The sequence below is a fragment of the Malus sylvestris genome, chromosome 14, assembly GCF_916048215.2.
Source record: "Malus sylvestris chromosome 14, drMalSylv7.2, whole genome shotgun sequence".
Lineage (NCBI taxonomy): Eukaryota > Viridiplantae > Streptophyta > Magnoliopsida > Rosales > Rosaceae > Malus > Malus sylvestris.
In genome coordinates, this window is record NC_062273.1 from 1,966,830 (window position 1) to 1,985,614 (window position 18,785).

The window sequence follows — 18,785 nt, forward strand, 5'->3', positions numbered from 1 at the left end:
TTAAGTGATTCCTTTTGCTTATGCACTCCCTGCTTAGTTAAGCTAAATGTATCGGTTGCTCTGTCATCTAGCCTCTTTGAAGCATAGGACGTGCTTGACTATATGTCGAAATATTTAAAGGGTTTGTGGTTGGGTTCCATCTGAAGCATGACGTGAGTTTGAGACATAGTCAACTCAACAATGTGATGGTTGGCTATTCGCAAACTGGACGCGCACGGCCACCTGCATTAAATGGTAAAAGAAATCGCCGTGTTCTTGGTGTTTGGAAATAGTCATCTAAGGCTCATTTTAACTGGTTAGGTACAAAATCCAAAGCTCCAAATGATTTAAGTTTTTCTGATTTAGGCTAACAAAGATGTAGCCCGTATGTTCTGGGTTCTTGCATGTACAAAACCTTATAGCTGAAACAAGAAAATTTAAACTTTCGATGAATTTGCAAGATGAGAAAAGAGAAAAAATAGTTAATATAGTGGCCATACTTGTAGATGGAAATAGGGCATTGCTTATGCTATTTGAATCCCTTGTATGGTTTTAGCTTAAGATATGAACGTAATGAATTGTATACTTAGTGATGGAAAATGTGGCCTTGGTTTTATATACTCAATGTTTAGGCCTCGTTTGGTGTCTAGGTTTGGACTGGATTGGAATGGACAACCCACTACAGTGAATGTATGTTGATCATCTCCCTCTACCTTCTATATAACTTGAATTGTTTCTGAATTATCCAATCCATTCCAATTGTAGCCACCAAACGAGCCCTTAGAGTTTAGGCTAATGCTTTAGACAACTTTAGAAATTATTATACTTATTAGGTGATTGGTATCCAAACTCCCTAGATTGGTCTTGTCACATTGTTAGACTCCTGAGAGCTATTGCTTTTGGTTGTTAACTAAACTTAAAGGATTAAAAGCAGTGTGTCCTAGGTGTGAAATATCTTGTGTTTGGTTGAGGTAGTTAGGTCTACTGCTCAAACTTTGGTGGTTTTGGTAGATATTGAATCAACAGTTCCTTATTGACACTGGATTTTTAGCTTTTCTTGAGATTTTTAGCTTTTCTTGATTCAAATCAGATTCCGTCTTTCTTGACTTGCAATACCATATTGCCTGTGATGAAATTGAACATTTTTTAATCACATGATGTGGCAAGTGATGTGTACATGTCTGTCGTGCGTTAGAATTTTGAAAATCATTTGTATTTGATTTGGTGGTGAGCGTCCTTTTCTATTTGTTTTGATTTTGGGAGGAATGTTTTAGGGTGATCTTACTAATTGGAGCTATAATATGAATCTCCGGTACTAATATTTTGAGAATCCACTTGAACTAGGACTAGCCTTGTTTGTATTAACTCTTTGAACTAGTTTTAGGGCGTTTACCTCGTTACCAAAAAAAGAAAAAGAAAAATCATGTACAAGTATTTGAGAGTATATGTCAGGCATACGTGGGATTTTGACTTTGGAAGAAGTAGCTTTCAAAGACCAATCTCCACATTCTTTTAGTGTCGTTGTAAATTTGTTGTAGGGCGTTCTAATTCCCACCCGAACTCCAACCTCACCACCAAACACCAAATATGTGCACATATATAAGTGGAAGAGCATATCTACGAAACTTAAACCACCACAACCATGGCTTATCTCGTCGAAGGTTCCCCTTCCACGCAATGTGCTGGACTGTGTAAAGGCCTAGCGGACATCGAAGACGAAGATGATCTCTTTGAGATCGATCTCGATTTGATTGACAGCGTTCCTCAAGCACAGTACTACTGGAACAGGTATTTCACTGCGACCGGAAATGCACTGCTTGCTAATTGCCTACTGCCGGCCACCGACATCTCCCGTGCCATCCCCGTGGTTTCGAAGGCACTGTCGTCGTCGGAGCGGACTGGTAATGTTGTTATGGTCCCGCAAGCTGTGCCCTTGGGGCAGCTTCTAGGGTTGCCATTCCACGAGGCATTTGGGCTTCTCACCTTAAGGAAGTGAAACAAATGTGCAATCCGATTAGGAAAAATGTTCATCATTTGGACGTTGGGTCCGAACCATTAGAAGGGAGTTATCAAATTGTGTCGGGGATAAGTGTATTTTTTTTTCTTTTTTCTTTTTGTTAAACATAGGGGATAAGTGTTTGTCTCCCAAAATGTTCACTATAGTTACTTTTTTAATTTCTTTAATTTGTTGCTAACTTTTTAGTTTCTTTAATTCGTTGAATACTTATGCTACAAAAAAATGATTTAGAAATCGATTAACTGTAGCAATCGTCCTTGAATTTTATCCCTTGTCTAATTTTAGTGTGAACTCTCGTATTAGTTTCTTTAGTTCTCGAAATGAATAATGTGTTGTCTGATTGCTCTTTTTCACTAGCGCCGTTTATTTTTTTTGTTAAATCTAGGGGTATATAAGGAACTTCATCCCACATCATCAAAAATAAATTTTAAAAATGAATTATAAGAAAGAAAAGAAAAAACCAAAAAAAAAAACCAGTTTTTATGTTTGTGAGAATATTAGATACCCGTAGATTTAAGGTTTTACTAGCCTCTCCGCATGCGCGTGACGCGCTCACACACATGTGAGAGGCATTTTTACATCACAGGCGCTATGCGCCCCAAAGATGTGTTGTTTTATATATTCTTATATTTGTTAAGTGATTATTTTATAAATTGTGGGTGTTTGTCCATCACAACAATTTCTTATTATTTTCAATCATCTAATTTAGTCTTTTTGCACCCCGCCCATTTGTACAGAAAAAAAAATGAAATTTATGAATTGCACACTAACCATTCCACATTTTTTTTTCTTGCTGATTATTATGGTGTCATTTTTTCTTTGTTTGGCTAATAGAATTTGGTTTCATGAACTGAACTATGCTTGGTCATTATTATCACTTTGGTAATTATTGATTAACAAAAACATTAAGTTAATCAGAGTAGTTAGAATTCTCTTATATCCATCAGTATTGTTTTACCCCAATATATTGTACAGGAAGAAAATCAAGAGTTGGGTTCCTTAGTCAATAAGGGATTAAAAATGGTGGATTTTATTTTCGTTTACTATGATAATGGTGTTATCGTTACCTATTCATAAGATTCCAAATAGATGTGTCTCTATTTTTCCTCCTGGTTAGGAGATATCTGTCGGAGTAAAAACTGATGATCTAAGCCAACTGATTCTCAAAGAGTGGAAAAAGAAGAAGCATGAGCAGTATGTATTCTAAATTATTTATTAAATTTGTTACAAGAAATTCTAACATTATATATACCTTCAATATATAGGTGATGCATGAAAAAGGCTGTAGAAGAATTAAAACCTTCAACAACTCCTCACATCATACGTATTTGGAATAAAGTCCAACAAATTAGGTACAACACCATTTCTTACCTATTTATTTTTAATGGCATTCTCTATTTCATTCTACAAATTAATTATCTCAAAATAAAAAATAAAAAAAAATTGTACAAATTAATTATCTCAAATTATAAAAAAAACAATTTATGGGTGCGGGAAAAAGATTAATAGTGACCAAACAACTTTTCTAAATACGGTGGGCCTTCTCTTATTTTTATACGGAAGTATACTACAAATTCAAATTGCATTCAATTTTCAAATAGAAATAAAATTGTAATTTTTGTCAGTTTAACAAGCATAACACTTGTCTCAAATTACAAAGGTTGAAGTACAAGATTAAGGTAACATTTCTTACTATTTAATTTGGGAATTGTTTTGGCACTCCAAAACTCTCATTCTACACTCCAAACTTTCTACATTTGGAAAGAAAAATACACTTGTGAGGAGTGTAGATTGAAATTTTTGGAGTACCAATAACACTTCCCTTTAATTTTGTAAACATGATTACAATTTGTTACCTCAAACTTGACAAATTATTTATTTTTCAGTATTCTAAAAGTAACTGGAGTAAAAATATTTGTAACATCTCACATTGACCAACGGAGAGGGGGTGATGTGGCTTATATGTACATGTCCACCTCCATATAGCACGAGGCCTTTTGGGAGCTTACTGGGGGGTGAGAGCATTTCTAGGATGGGTGACCCCCTGTGAAGTTCTCGTGTGAGTTCCTAGAAACAAAACCATGAAGGCGTGGCCGGGGCCCAAAGCGGACAATATCGTGCTACGGCGAAGTCGAGACTGGGATGTGATAGTATTGCCATGAGAAAATTGTCAAAGTTAAAGGTATTTAGGTTAAATTGCTTACGACCTTTATATTTGGGATTGTGCATTATAGTTAGACTTCTTATTTTATCATCGTTGCTTGCAGGTTAACCATCAAAATCTAAAGCATCAAGTGCAAGCAAATGGCTGGCAAGCATGGCTTTTATTTCACAAGTAAACGCTATGTTTACATATGTACATGTTGTCCATATTTTGATTTGCTTCATATATTAGGAGTTCATCCCTGCTAGCCTAAAACTTTGACCGAAAACTTATGAATCTGAAAATTTTGATTCAAGGGCATTCAATGTTATCAGCATGTATTCATAAATGAAATTACATGTCATATTTTCAGATTTTTTTTTAATAGTTTCCGTTTTCCCATTTTAACTTCGTTGTTGTTTTACAGGAAAAATAGTAAAAATTGTATGAGAGATTACTCACATATGTGCAAAGTGGATGGAATATATGCTGCTAAATTCTTCAACGAATGTGGCAATATGACAATATGGCATGTATAACGATAACACCATTATCATAGTAAATGAAAATGAAATCCACCATTTTTAATCCCTTATTGACTAAGGAACCCAACTCTTGATTTTAAGGAACCTAACTCTTGATTTTCTTCCTGTACAATATATAGGGGTAAAACGATACTGATGGATATAAGAGAATTCTAACTACACTGATTAACTTAATTTTTTTGTTAATTAGTAATTACCAAAGTAATAATAATGACCAACCATAGTTCAGTTCGTGAAACCAAATTCTATCAGCCAAAAAACAAATGACACCATAATAATCAGCAAGCAAAAAAAATGTGGAATGGTTAGTGTGCAATTGATAAATTTCATTTTTTCTGTACAATGGGCGAGTGCAAAAAGACTAAGTTAGAATACATACTGCTCATGCTTCTTCTTTTTCCACTCTTTAAGAATCAGTTGGCTTAGATCAATAGTTTTTACTCCGACAGATATCTCCCAACCAGGAGTAAAATAGAGATAGGTTTGTTTGGGATCTTATCAATAGGTAGTTCCTTCTTCATTTTTTGTGGGTATTCTTGTAAATATCCTGAGAATGAAAACAAATAATTTTGTAAATGATCATAGCACACGTATATCACATTAAGATAATCAAAATTGAAACTCATAATTTGACCAAAATTTGAAAAACTCACAATGAAGATTTCAAAGGAAGAAGTTAAAAAAAAAACCCAAATGAAGCTAAACATGGGAATTCATACAATTACATATTATGCTTACATGGAAATGTGTAAAATGAGTACAACCATGTAGGAAAAAGAAGTGAAACCCCACCGATCTCATACGACCATGCTTCCATCACCATGCTTCTAGTATCTAATTAATGACAGTGCGCATGCTAAAAATGGAAGGAAATGGGGTTGAGCTCATATCATTTACAAACACAAAATAAAAAAGATCGAAGAAATAGAACAACTTAGAGAAGTGAAGAAGACGTAGCAAAAAATGGGGAGTATAAGATTCGGCCACATAATCGGAGGAGATGGGGAGTACATACAATAATACTGTAGCCAAAATAGAAAAAATGGGAATGTATGGGGAACTGGGAAGTTACTGCTTGGTAGTGGGTGAACTTCACCGTTTTTTAAAAACTAACGACAACCTCTACCCTTTTTCTCCCACATTGTTTCTTATTATTAGTATTTTTAATATAATTTTTTTAGATATTAATATCTTCTCCTAAAATGGAGGAGATACGTTCATGTTCTTTTCTTTATTTTTTTTTCCTTTTTTCCAATAAAACAAATTTTAATTTTCTGTTTAATATATCTCTGAGCAATTACGTTGTTTTTGTTTAATATAAATTTTTTAGATTTTTTATATAATTTTGTTAGATAATTAATATTTTCTCTTAAAATGGAGGATAAGTTATTATGTTCCTGTTGTTTTATTTGTTTCTTTTTTTTCAATATAACAAATTTTAATTTCCCTGTTTAATATCTATCTCTCCTAAAATGGAGAGCAGTTATTCACCTTCGTCTTTTTTTACTTTATTTTTTAATATTTCTCTCCTAAAATAATGTTCAATACAATTATCTTTGACTTTAATATCTCATCCTAAAATGGAGGAGTTATTTCATCACGTCCCTTCACTTTATATCCTGAGAATGAAAACAAATAATTTTTTTAATTACCATAGCACACGTATAGCACATTAAGATAATCAAAATTGAAACTCATAATCTGACAATAATTTAAAAAACGTACAATGAAGATTTCAAAGGAAGAAGTTAATTAAAAAAACCCAAATGAAGCTAAACCTGGGAATTCATACAATTACATAGTATGCTTACATGGAAATGTGTAAAATGAATACAACCATGCAGGAAAAAGAAGTGAAAACCCATCGATTTCATACGACTGTGCTTCCATCACCATGCTTTTAGTATCCAATTAATGACAACGCCCATGCTAAAAATTGAAGGAGATGGGGATTGAGCTCATATCATTTACAAACATAAAATAAAAAAGATCGAAGAAATAGAACAACTTAGAGAAGTGAAGAAGGCAAAACAAAAAAAATGGGGAGTATAAGATTCAACCACATAATCGGAGGAGATGGGGAGTACATATTATAATACTGTAGCCAAAATGGAAAAAATGGGAATGTACGTGGGAACTGAGAAGTTAATACTTGGTAGTGAGAGAACTTCACCATTTTTTAAAAACTGACAACAACCTCTACCCTTTTTCTCCCACATTATTTCTTATTATTATTGTTTTTAATATAATTTTGTTAGATATTAATATCTCCTCCTAAAATGGAGGAGATACGTTCATGTTCTTTTCTTTTTCTTTTTTTTTATACCTATTTTTCCAATAAAACAAATTTTAATTTTCAGTTTAATATATCTCTCCTAAAATGGAGAGCAAGTACGTTGTTTTTGTTTAATATAAATTTCTTAGATTTTTTTTAATATAATTTTGTTAGATATTAATATTTTCTCTTAAAATGGAGGAGAAGTTATTCCGTTCCTGTTCTTTTATTTGTTTCTTTTTTTTTCCAATATAACAAATTATTTTTTCTATTTAATATCTCTCTCTCCTAAAATGGAGAGCAGTTATTCACCTTGTTGCCTTTTTTTACTTTATTTTTTAGTATTTCTCTCCTTGATTTTCAATACAGTTATCTCTGACTTTAATATCTCATCCTAAAATGGAGGAGTTATTTCATCATGTCCTTTTACTTTTATTTGTTTCTTTTTGTTTAATATAATTTTGTGAGATATTAATATCTCATCCTAAAATGGAGGAGTTATCCACCACGTCCCTTTACATTTGTTTGTTTGTTTGTTTTTTTTCAAATATAGTTTTCTGTTAAGCATGGTTTTTTACCAGTTTATTCTCGTTTTCTGTTTTTTTTTCTTTCTAATTTGGTTTTGAAGGAAACATGAAAACATAAATATTAAAACTTGAAAACAGATCTAAAATATAGCAATAACCGTACTAATCAAAATGGAAGCATAAATATTCTATGTAATATTTGTTAAATTCATGCATCAATAAGTTAAGGTGAATAAAAGAGAAAAATAACTAAAAAGGAAACCCGGCCAATCAAAATTTTTTTGAGACGCTTTCCCATCGATATCCATTTAAAAAACCAAACGATAACTGCTCATAACTGCTAACTTTTAATTTGTTTTATTTTTTATTTGTTTTTGTTGCCTTTATCATTTATCTCTCTCTCATCTCCATAACTACTAACTTTTAGTGGATAATTATCATGATTTTTTTTATTTTAATTACCATGTTTTGTTTCCAATACAATTTCTGATAAGTTAAGTTCTTTTTTACATTTTTGTCCTCATTTTTTGGATTTTGATTGTGAAGGAAACATAGGGATATTCTTGGCATTTTGGAATGCTTGACCAAATTGGGGCTCTCACTTTATATATATAAACTTTTATTTTAGGGAATTGTTATTGGCATTTCAAAAATTTTATTCTACACTCCAAACTTTCTATATGTGGAAAGAAAATACACTTGTGAGGAGTGTAGAATGAGATTTTTAGAGTGCTAATAACACTTCTCTTATTTTATTATTATTTTATAAAATTTTACTTTATTTTTAGTATAAAAACCTAATATAAGAGTCCAGATCCTAAAATTGAGTCCATAACATAAAATTAAACTAAGTAAAATTTCAAGACTATCACTACAATTAAGCCTATAAATTAGTACAACCAGTTTAATTCCTCTCATTGATTAATTGCTACAACAAGATGATGTTGTACCAATTGTGATTCACTTTCTCTCAATGAGTCCATTTGGTCAAAGGTATTTCCGATATTTGTAGGGTTTGAAATTTCTTTGATACTATCGATTTTTTTGTGGAAATTTCATAAAAATCAGAGAAAGATGGAAACGAGGACTTTACCTTATATCGGAGCAACTCTTAAACTTCGACTAAAATTGATAGATTTCGTCGATATTATCAGGATCTTGGTTATCCTAAAGTTTTATGTTAAATTCATGTTTTTGAGCAATTTTATAATTTTTAGTGAAGGTAACGATATTTTCACCGACACTGATATTTTAAACATTGGTCAGAATAAATCAAAGATGGAGGGAATTTAAAATTTTACTAAATAATTTTTCCTTAAAAACAAGTTACTAGTCTAACAAATTCCAAATTTGAAATGATGGGAATTTGTTTTGTTGGCTCGTAGCCAGATTTAGCATGAAATGGACAAAAAAAATCTCCAGCCATGTCCGGCTAAAAAGATTCACCCCCTTTGGGCCACACAAGGGGCAATCCAGGGAGCCCACGGCTACTTTTTCTATGGGGCCCAGCCAGGTTGCTCCGGACCACGTATGTAAACGAAAAGCAAGGCGCGCTGGCATCATACCTTTTTTTGTCAGAAAACCGAATAAAAGGATTTTTTTTTAAAATTTGTTTTTTAAGAAAAAGTCAAAAATTATAAAACCTAAAACCTAAAAAATAAATAAAAATAAGGGAACTTTAACGAAAAGCACCCGACACTGTTCACTTTAACGAAAAACCACATTTTTACACTAAAAAGTCAATTCTGGTACTATTCACTTTACCCTTTATTTTGTCCTTATCATTAAAACTCAAAGTTTTCAAGCCATTTTCATTAGTTTTCCTTAAAAATAATGACTATGTGAAATGAGGATCATTTTCGAATATGATTTACGATAAACGGATACGATTAAAAGATCCCCTAAATCCTCATAAAGAGGATCCTCATTCATCTATGTGTACCACATATTTCTACAAACAAGTCCACACTTATTTCATTCGAAGATTTCCTACAAATTCTCTACTTAATTGTGGTGGCAGTCAGAGCGGTGGTAGCGTAAACAATGTCAGGTTTTTTGTTGTTGTTTTTCAAACTCCTACTCTCGTGAAAATTTAGAAATAACAATTATCCAAATTTTTTAAATACGATGACAAATTGACAATTATAAGGCGAGCCAAGCTCATTCATTGAACTTCACCTTGAACAAAGGCCCCTTCATAAAAAGTATGTCCTATAAAATCATGCTATTTATATAGCCAATTAAGGCGCGATATTTTAAGGCCTCTTCACACGGAGTTCTAGCAATCAGAACATCTCCAAGTTGCTATAACATCTCCAAAATGTCCTACATAAATTTTGAGAAATTTAGGGTATGTTTGGTACTTTAATTGAATATAACTTTTTAGGTTCGAAAAACACTTATTAAGTTTTACACTTTAAATACTTGTTTGGTAGAACTGTTTTAAAAATTAATATCAAAATTAAAGTGAAAATTAGCATACTTCAACCAAAAAAAAAAAAAACTCCAAATCCACTACTTCGATCTCTCCTCTCTTCTCATCCCCGATTTTTTTCTCTCTTTATCCTGTTGTACTCTCTTATCCTCCAAATATCTCTTTCCTCCCTCCTCCCTTGAATCTCTCTCTCCTTCTCTCCTCCCCTCCTCCGAATCTCTCTTCTATTTTTCTCCTCTCACTGCTCTTTCTCCTTCATCTCTCTTTTTTATCTCCTCCCACTCTACTGTTTCCCTCTCCTCTTTCTCTCTAATCTCCCTCTCATCCGACTCTCTTTTTGGATATCTCTTTCTGTCAAATTGAATTGTATAATAACTTCCAAATTGATGGGAAATTGTTGTAGCATAGTTTTTCTTTTCTTTCTAATTATTAAAATATGAAAATAATTTTGAATCTCATAACAAATAAGTTTTTGAATCTTAAAGAAAAATTATTCTTAAAAATATATTTTTAAGAAATATTTAAGAAATTCTGACATTTTTTTAATACAATACCAAGCCCCTTAGACCATCTCCAACCCTTGGGCTAAAAGCCAAATTTTTTAGCCCGGAAAATTTAGCTTTTAGCCCAGAAACATCTTTTCTGCTCCAACCCTTCTACCCTAAAATTTTAGCCCGGAATTATTAAAGAATGAAATTAGCCTAATTTTTTTTCTTAAATCAATTTAAAAAAAAAATAAATATGTAGATTATTGTAAATTAATTTTATGAACATTTTAATCTAAAAAAATTTAAATTCCGATAAACATTTCGCATTTAGCCCGGGGGGAAAGCTGGGGGGTATTTGGCCCAGAAATAGCATTTGGCATTTAGCCTAAAATTTTAGCATGGATTGGAGAGTGTTTGGGGGGTAATTTGGCTTTTAGCCCAGGGTTGGAGATGGTCTTAGAATGCTACGACAGTTTCGTGATACTTGTTTATATACATAAGATGATTTTTTATATAGAGAAATTCGCATAACAAATCAAAAGCTGTAAATAAAAGTTTTTCATTTTGGTAAAATTCGATTGTTGAGCTTTCGCAAGATATTTTCCATGCACAGTAAAGTATATGTCATAACTCATTTGCATTGATCTGACCATTTATTAAGTTGCACAGGAACCTCTATTTGAATTGATCTTAAAACAGAAGGGAAAAAACATTAGGAATTTTAACAAAAAGCTCTCAGTATTATTTATTTTAACGAAAAATCATATTTTTACACTAAAAAATCAATCTCAATACTATTCATTTTATTCTTATCATTAAAATTCAAAATTTTCAAATATTTTTTTATTAATTTTCCAAAAAAAATTATTATAACGGCCTAGAATGTATCTCTAGTTTCTCACCGTAACCTTTCTAGTTTTCCACGCTCTCTTTACTTTTCCTCTTACACTGTAGCTAAGGTTTTGTACGATGTTGATTATTAGGGTGGCAACTTTTCTCCGGATCAATTGAGTTCTTACTTCAAGTATTTCTAAACAGATTCATACACACACACACACACATATATATATATATACATGTTCAAAACCTTTTCATTTGGTCATTCTCATTCAATTTTTTCATTTCTCTTTTATTGTGCAACGTTGTATAATGATCAAAACCATTTATTTTGGGTAAGAGCTGAAAAGGTAAAACAAGAAGATTTGAGAAGATTACTAGCATCCTCATACATCTAAACTACCTATTAACAAAATTTTCTTTATCAATTTAGCATTTTATCACAAAATAAAATCATAGACAATAATATAATTTACCTCAAACCAAATTTGTTGTTTTTTTTCTATTCTTAACCTTCAAAGCATAACCTTCCTCTTCATTTTTTTTTTAATTTTTAATTTTTTTATTCACACACACGTGGACTACATTGTAGCCAAAAATTTATCCCTTACATAAATGTACCACTACCCCATAGAAAACTACGTACTTAATTATCTATTCTTTTACAAGATTGGACTGGACGTGGTGTGACTGCACTGGCTGGTGTCAAATCCTACATATTTGTTCTTGAAGATGAACGTGCAAAATATGGCACCCTAACTGGACGAGTAAAAGCCTCAGAGGGCCTTCTACTTTTCCAGTTGAAATGGAAGCCAAAAACCTAAAAAGATAGAATGGGATAATTACTTTGGTTGGTTCCTCCTCCCCCACCCAAGTGGACGAAAAGTCATTTCTCAGAGGGTTCTTAATTATCTTTCCAGTTAAAAAAGATAATTAAGAATCCGACAAAATATGATCAGAAGCAACTTATTGAAACCTTCAGAAAATATTACATAAAATCTGATTGAAGACCTAGAAATTACACACAGCAGGATTACCAGCTCTCTCTCTCTCTCTCTCTCTCTCTCTCTCTCTCTCTCTTAATTAACTTTTGGAGTTTATTCTTGTTACATGTAAATTGTGGCGTAATGGGGAGGACATTAATTAGACACAAATTTATTCAACAGACATTTTAAATGTTGTCCCTAACTATTAATATTATTTGACTAAAATTTTGTTGGTATTTAACTTTTCATCGAAATCCTTGAAATTAATGTAATAATGTATTTCTATGTAGGTTACTATATTTTTTAAATTAAAAATTATAATTTATAGTTGTTTGTATTAATAAGATTTTAAATACAAAAACCCATAATTTGTGGATTAAAATTATTAAAATATAAATTATACTCTCCAATATGTTGTGTGTATGTGTGTGTATATAAACATGGGTACATTCATGAAAATTAACAAAAAAATTATTGTACCAAAATATGGTACATTCTTCAAAATCACAAAAAAAAAAAAAAAAAGATATTAGGCTTAATAACATTAGTAAATTTCTTCGATTAAACTTGATATGAATACATTTTCAAATCAAGAAAAAGAATGTACCTATATAAGTTAAAAAATGGATTAGAAAAAAAATTGAATAGAGTTTATATAAAAAAAGGGTACATTTTACATACAACAAATTGGTACATTTAAGAATAAGAGCTATTAATCCTACCCCCAATCCTATTTCCCCACCCCTTTATTAATTTATTTTTAATGACATGTTTACCCCCTATGTCAAATGACGTAAATACCTAAATAATCTAGAACCCTTCTCTCTCCCTCCCTCTTTCAGACCTCTTGCAGTCCAGCTCCACTCTCTAGAACTCGCATCCCACGAATCTTCTTATCCATAATTCTAACCAGTTTCTTCTCTTTGTTTCTGCAAAACCCATAAAGACCCAATTTCTTTGAATTCATTTTGTTGTTAGTTGCTTTGGTATAATTGAAAGAAAAAAAAAAGTGAAAAATTGAAAATTTAGAAGAAAAACGGAGAGCCCAACAACCAACTCCCCACATCCATGAGCTACCAACCCCATCCAATTTGATGGCAGCCATCCTCCACCGGCTTGACACTTCAACCTAAACTCCTTCCTCCATCTCAATCGAACTCACAAATAATAAAACTCAACTTCAACCGTGGATGTTGTTGTGGATGTCGCTCATCCTCCTCCTCCTAGTCAAAATGGGCCACGTCAAGGCCTTCCCCTCCAAATTTCCAGAAAAAATTGTTTCTGGTGGGAAGGGAGGTTGTTGTCGAATTGCGTTAGATGATGTTAATTGTATCTAGGATATTTCTGGAATAAAAGTGGGTGAAGAAAGAGTATTAAGTATTTTTAACTTTCTACGGTGGGTGAGAAAATAAGACAATGAGGTGGGTCTAGTAACACTTTTATGAATTGGTACATTTTAAGATTAAAAAAATTTAAAAATTACATGAATGGGTACGTATAAGATTAAAAAATTGGAAACCCTTTTATAAAAAATAAGGGATACAAACTTATTCTATTTTTTTTTTACTTTGGAAATGTTTTGACTTGAAAATTGGTTAGGAGTTCAATAAATGTGTGAGATTAAAATCCTAAATTAATTATTATTTTTTATTTTAAAAATTATGTAACTGACATGTAAATTCATTATTGTATTACAACTAAGAACTTTGGTGAAAATCTGAAAACTAATAAAATTTCAGTCAATAAACATTAGTAACTAAAAATCGGATACTAATTTTTCCTTTATTCAATCAACATACATAAGGATGGAGGAGTTTTGGGAAGCCATTTAAGAACCCCATGAAATCTGATCAGATGCAACTTGAAACCTTCAGAAAATTTTATATAAATTCTGATTGAACAGCAGCAAAATTACTTAATCAAACACACACAGTAGGAGTACCTTCTCTCCTTCTCTCTCTCTCTCTCTCTTAATTAACTTGTGAAGTTTATTCTTGTCTTGTTACAGCATCATGAAAGTACGTAATAGTGGCCTAATGGGGAGAATATTAATTAAGCACATTTATTTGATTAACATATATATGGATGTAGGAGTTTTGGTTAGCTACTGGCTAGCGTCTTCTAGCTGCACTTTCTCTCTGCGCATTGAAGTAAACGGCAGCGACAGGAAGACCCAGGTCATTTTCAGCGGCGAAGCTTCGAGTGCTGAAGCAATCCCTTGAGGAAGGTATGTTGATTGATTGTCTTCGTTTCTGCTTGAAGAGAACAAACACAAACCTGTGGATGCCAATGTTGGGCCTTGGCATCTCATAGCTCAGCGCCTCTCTTCCTGTTAATACAATTAATTAAAGTGTTCTTTACACATAAGACCTGTGCAATTCCTGTTTCTTAAACAAAAACTCATATAATATTATCAACATCCGAATAAAACACAAATTTAAAATATGTTACCATGTAGATAGATAAGTGACATATTTTTTTAATTTTTTTTTTAGCAAACGATATTATTCAAATTAAGGAGAACGATGTGGACTAAGTCACATAATAGGTTAACAATGATGTGATTCAAACTAGTCTTTGATGAGAATCGTTAAAATCTCTCACTTACAAATAGAGATGAATGATATTAGACTGTAATACTAAGTGGTAAATAAGTGACCTATTATCACAAAATATTTATAATTTATGCCACAACAGTACCAATCGTGTCAATCAAATAACATTCATATATTTTGTAAGTAAATCATTTTGCATGTATTGTTTTATTATTATTATTATTAGTATTATTATTATTTTAACCTAATTTACCTATATTTATATCCAAAATATAGATGAATGAATTTGAATCAATTAATATTCTTTTATTTTTTAGATAAATTATTTTGCATATATTATTACACATATACAAGACAATTTTATTGTTAATATATATGCTAGTTGAAGCCACACATTGTGTATGTGTAAATATAATTTTTTTTAATATATGGAAAATAGAAAGAAATTGTCTTTTCACCTTCTTTTGGTTGACAAAAAGAATTTTGTTAATAAGTAGTTTAGATATGTGTGTAAATAATTTAGCTATATTTTGTAAGTAGATTATTTTGGACATGTATTAGTCAATTGAAAGAAAAGAAAACACTAGCCACTTAGTACTACGGTCAAGTGATATTTTTCTTCACTTGTAAGTGAGATATCTTAAGTTCGATTCTTGCCAAAAGTGAATTTGAACCACATTATTGCTAGCTTATTATGAAGCTAAACCCACTCCTTGCCCCTTAATGTAGATAATATTGTTTTTTTTTTAAATAAAAAATAAAAAACACTAAGAATGCTCTTATGTAGGACTTACCAAATGCGGCATCTGTGGTGCCTGGAATGTCTGTCACAATCCTGTTTAGTTCAGATTAGAGAAATTTGTGTTAGTTTTGTACTTGACAACTTTCCCTCTTTATAGCCCTTTTTGTTTCATTTTCTCATATGAAAAAATAAATAAATAAACAAGGACAAAAATACGGTGCATAGGTGGTATAACAGGTACAGATCGCACACTCTAATTTTTGTTAGTTTTGTACTTAACAATTTTTCCTTCTTTATAGCTCTTTACAGTTTGAAGCTTCGGTTGATGCTTAACAAGTACATAAGGACGCTGTAATATTGCCGACAGGTTTTTTCATCATCTTTTTGATGAAAATGCCTACATGTTTTTGGGGCTTTTGGAAATGATGGTACTTCTTGAGAACACTGTAATTTTTGTTTGGTAGTTTTGTACTTAACAATTTTCCCTTCTTCATAGCTCTTTACAACATGAAGCTTTGATTGATGCTTAACAAGTACAGAAGGACTCTGTAATATTGCCGACAGGTTTTTTCATCATCTTTTTTATGAAAATGCCTACATGTTTCTAGTGCTTTTGGAAATGGTGGTACTTCATGAGAATATATATATAGGCATTACTGTATCTAGGTTAACCTTCCACTTTAAAGCGAGGTTAAGTAATTTCATAGTGTTTAACCCAAAATAAATAAATAAGGAGAAATCAATTCACAGTGCTGGTGCTCCATTTAGATAAGGATCACTAGGTTCAGCATTTATACCAGTGCAGGTGCTCCCTTAGATAAGGGTCACTAGGGCCAGGACAATCTGGGTCTGTCATCACCTGCAAGATTAAGAAAACTATCACAGGACTTCAAAACAATAACATCATCAAATTATATGCCAGTAAGGGAGACTTAGGGTTAGGGAGTAATACAACGATGGTAAAACATAAACAAGAACTAATCAATTCATTAATAACAGATTAATATTTACCAAAGTAAAGAAAGATCTCAACTCCCCTCCTTGAATCTCAACTCTAGGTTTGGCTGTGACAACAGAAGGAAAGAGCTCAAGTCCATTGCAGACTAGCTTGGCGTTGTAAGTAACAGACATGTGTGTTGTTGGAGTGAAGGAATCAAGAACATCTCCTATCACTCTCCCAACAACTAGAGGCTCCGGGACTCTTGCCATTTTAAGAGAAGAGAGTAGTACTTCTTATATTGCTTGGAAGTGGAATCCTTGTATGGTGTATTTATAGTGTTTTCATGTACACAACGAGCTACTTACTTTAGATCTCTAGCTAATATGTGTTTTGAGAGAAGACGAGAAGAAGAATAGTATAAAGGAATATTATAATATGGATGTCTAAAAGACATTGCTAGCTACTCTCCCCAACTTCCCACCCTTCTTTCTCTATGTCACGTCAAGAGTTTTTAGTGGTTTGCTTTCATTCTTATATGTTTAATGGCTGAATTAAATTGAGTGTATAAATCCCTTTTTGAGAGGACTCACCGTTGTAAAAATTAGAGTATTTAACTCAAATATTAAGTGGTCAATTCTACATTCTATTATATTTTTCTCCAATTGTAAATGGAATTCTTAAGTTAAACTCTTATATGACGAGTTCGATATCAAATTAGTGCTAACCTATTGTGTGGGCTAGACAAACTTCATCAGACAATATCGTTGTGTGTATAAAAATAAAAAGAAAACTCAAAATTAAGTGCAATGCTTGTATGCAATAATTTATACTGCTTATACACAACGTAATTAAAAATTAATCAGAGAAATGTTATACACATTTTATACACATAATGTATGCAAGAATTTTTTTTTTTTAACATGTGTGGAGCCAAAAATAATTTTAAAAATCTTGGAGACGACATGTGAATTTTTTCCTGAAGAAGACAATAATGCCCTCATTAAATGGGCAAGGCCCCCAAATATTGCCGTGTGCAGTTCAACATCCATAGAGGCTTAAGCAGCTGACTACGACATCACCAAGCTCCTTTGCTCGTGTATGGAGGAAAAGTCAAAGACATTAAAATATGATTAATTTGCTAAAAAAACGGATTAATCACCCAACCCTATCATTAATACGTTCCTGATTGAAGATCAACTCAAACAAGTAAGGAATTAATCCTCATCACAATTAATCAAGGATACTTATCATCCCAATATATTATCTTCTAATTAATATCTTTGGGATTATTATTTCCTCTTCTATCCTACGGATGGCAGTAGCCAGTGGGAAGGTGCCACATGTAGGGAAAAACCCAACCATTTCTGCCACCTCCCTATAAATAGCTCATCTCCACCATTTTCTAGTAAGCTTTTGCCACACATACAAACTCCAAAATTCTCTCTTTTAAGAGAAACTGACTTAGGCATGAGAGATTTATTGGCCATACCCTCCTCCCTCACCTCGTGGGCACGTATGGCTTTGACATTGATCAAATGTGTTTATTTGTCTTGTAGATACAAATTCATCCTGACTGAAGATGATAGATTATGCTACCACAAGATTGATGGATTTTGCTACCACAACATGCATATTATACTTATGTTTTGTGTGATCCGACCCTCTATATTTGTGTGTGCCTCCCATATTAATTGGGTCCCTTGGAATTTTTTTTATTTTTTTTGAAACAAACGATATTATCTACACTAAGAGAAGGGAGTGGGTTTAGTCTCACAATTGGCTAGTATGTGGTTCAAATTTTCCTTTTGTGAGAATTGAACCTAAGACCTCTCACTTACAAGTGAAGATGTTTAATGTTACTAAACCGTAGTACTAAGTGATGGATCCTTGGAATTAGTTCTTGATTGGTTGTAAACCTAATTATTGAATATTTTGATCAAAAAATAAGGGGGATGTTTTTCCTTAGTTAGGCCAGAAAATCATTATATAATCCTGCAACGTGGGGGTCCTACTTTGTCATAGCTGTCAAGTCTTACCAATATATTTTATAAAAACAACATAAAGTAATTAAAAACAACAAATTGCCTAGAATTATTCCTGAACATTCACAATCTAATCAAGGAAAATCTTATCTTTTGCAGTTAGGGTAACGAAAATTTTGAAATGGAAATATACTGTTGAATAGATGCATAATGTACACGGGTTTTTATCATTTTCAAAGATTCTTTCTTTTAAGATATCTCTTTTAACTTTTTAAGCGATGAGTCACAAGAGCATAAAGGAGCTCCACCTGCTCTCTGAGTGCCTCCTGCCAAGC

General features: G+C 32.2%; 2 protein-coding genes and 1 long non-coding RNA gene across 3 annotated transcripts; 2 read left to right on the top strand and 1 right to left on the bottom strand.

Annotated features, from left to right (window-relative positions):
- Nucleotides 1–64: 64 nt before the first annotated feature.
- On the top strand, nucleotides 65–2,344 carry LOC126599706 (uncharacterized). Its single transcript, XM_050266122.1, has one exon. It carries the CDS (start codon nucleotides 1,622–1,624, stop codon nucleotides 1,973–1,975), a length of 354 nt encoding a protein of 117 aa, XP_050122079.1. The 5' UTR covers nucleotides 65–1,621; the 3' UTR covers nucleotides 1,976–2,344.
- A 1,380-nt stretch (nucleotides 2,345–3,724) lies between these two features.
- Nucleotides 3,725–4,515, top strand: LOC126599712 (uncharacterized). The gene is made up of 2 exons (XR_007615229.1): nucleotides 3,725–4,178; nucleotides 4,264–4,515. It is a non-coding gene; the product is annotated as an uncharacterized LOC126599712 (long non-coding RNA).
- Nucleotides 4,516–14,086: 9,571 nt separating this feature from the next.
- LOC126599701 (protein TERMINAL FLOWER 1-like) lies at nucleotides 14,087–16,828 on the bottom strand. The gene is made up of 4 exons (XM_050266117.1): nucleotides 16,540–16,828; nucleotides 16,326–16,387; nucleotides 15,581–15,621; nucleotides 14,087–14,560 (listed from the first exon to the last, which is right to left on the bottom strand). The coding sequence occupies exons 1-4, from the start codon at nucleotides 16,735–16,737 to the stop codon at nucleotides 14,343–14,345; spliced, it is 519 nt and encodes a 172-aa protein (XP_050122074.1). The 5' UTR covers nucleotides 16,738–16,828; the 3' UTR covers nucleotides 14,087–14,342.
- Between the last annotated feature and the right edge of the window lie 1,957 nt (nucleotides 16,829–18,785).

Bases quoted from the DNA above. Each gene is read 5' to 3' on its own strand.
- LOC126599701 (XM_050266117.1), bottom strand. From the start codon at position 16,737: ATGGCAAGAGTCCCGGAGCCTCTAGTTGTTGGGAGAGTGATAGGAGAT. The intron at 16,388-16,539 runs GTAAATATTAAT...TTAATCTTGCAG, and splicing joins TGAGATCTTTCTTTACTTTG to GTGATGACAGACCCAGATTG. The intron at 15,622-16,325 runs GTATAAATGCTG...TGAACTAAACAG, and splicing joins CTAAGGGAGCACCTGCACTG to GATTGTGACAGACATTCCAG.
- LOC126599706 (XM_050266122.1), top strand. From the start codon at position 1,622: ATGGCTTATCTCGTCGAAGGTTCCCCTTCCACGCAATGTGCTGGACTG.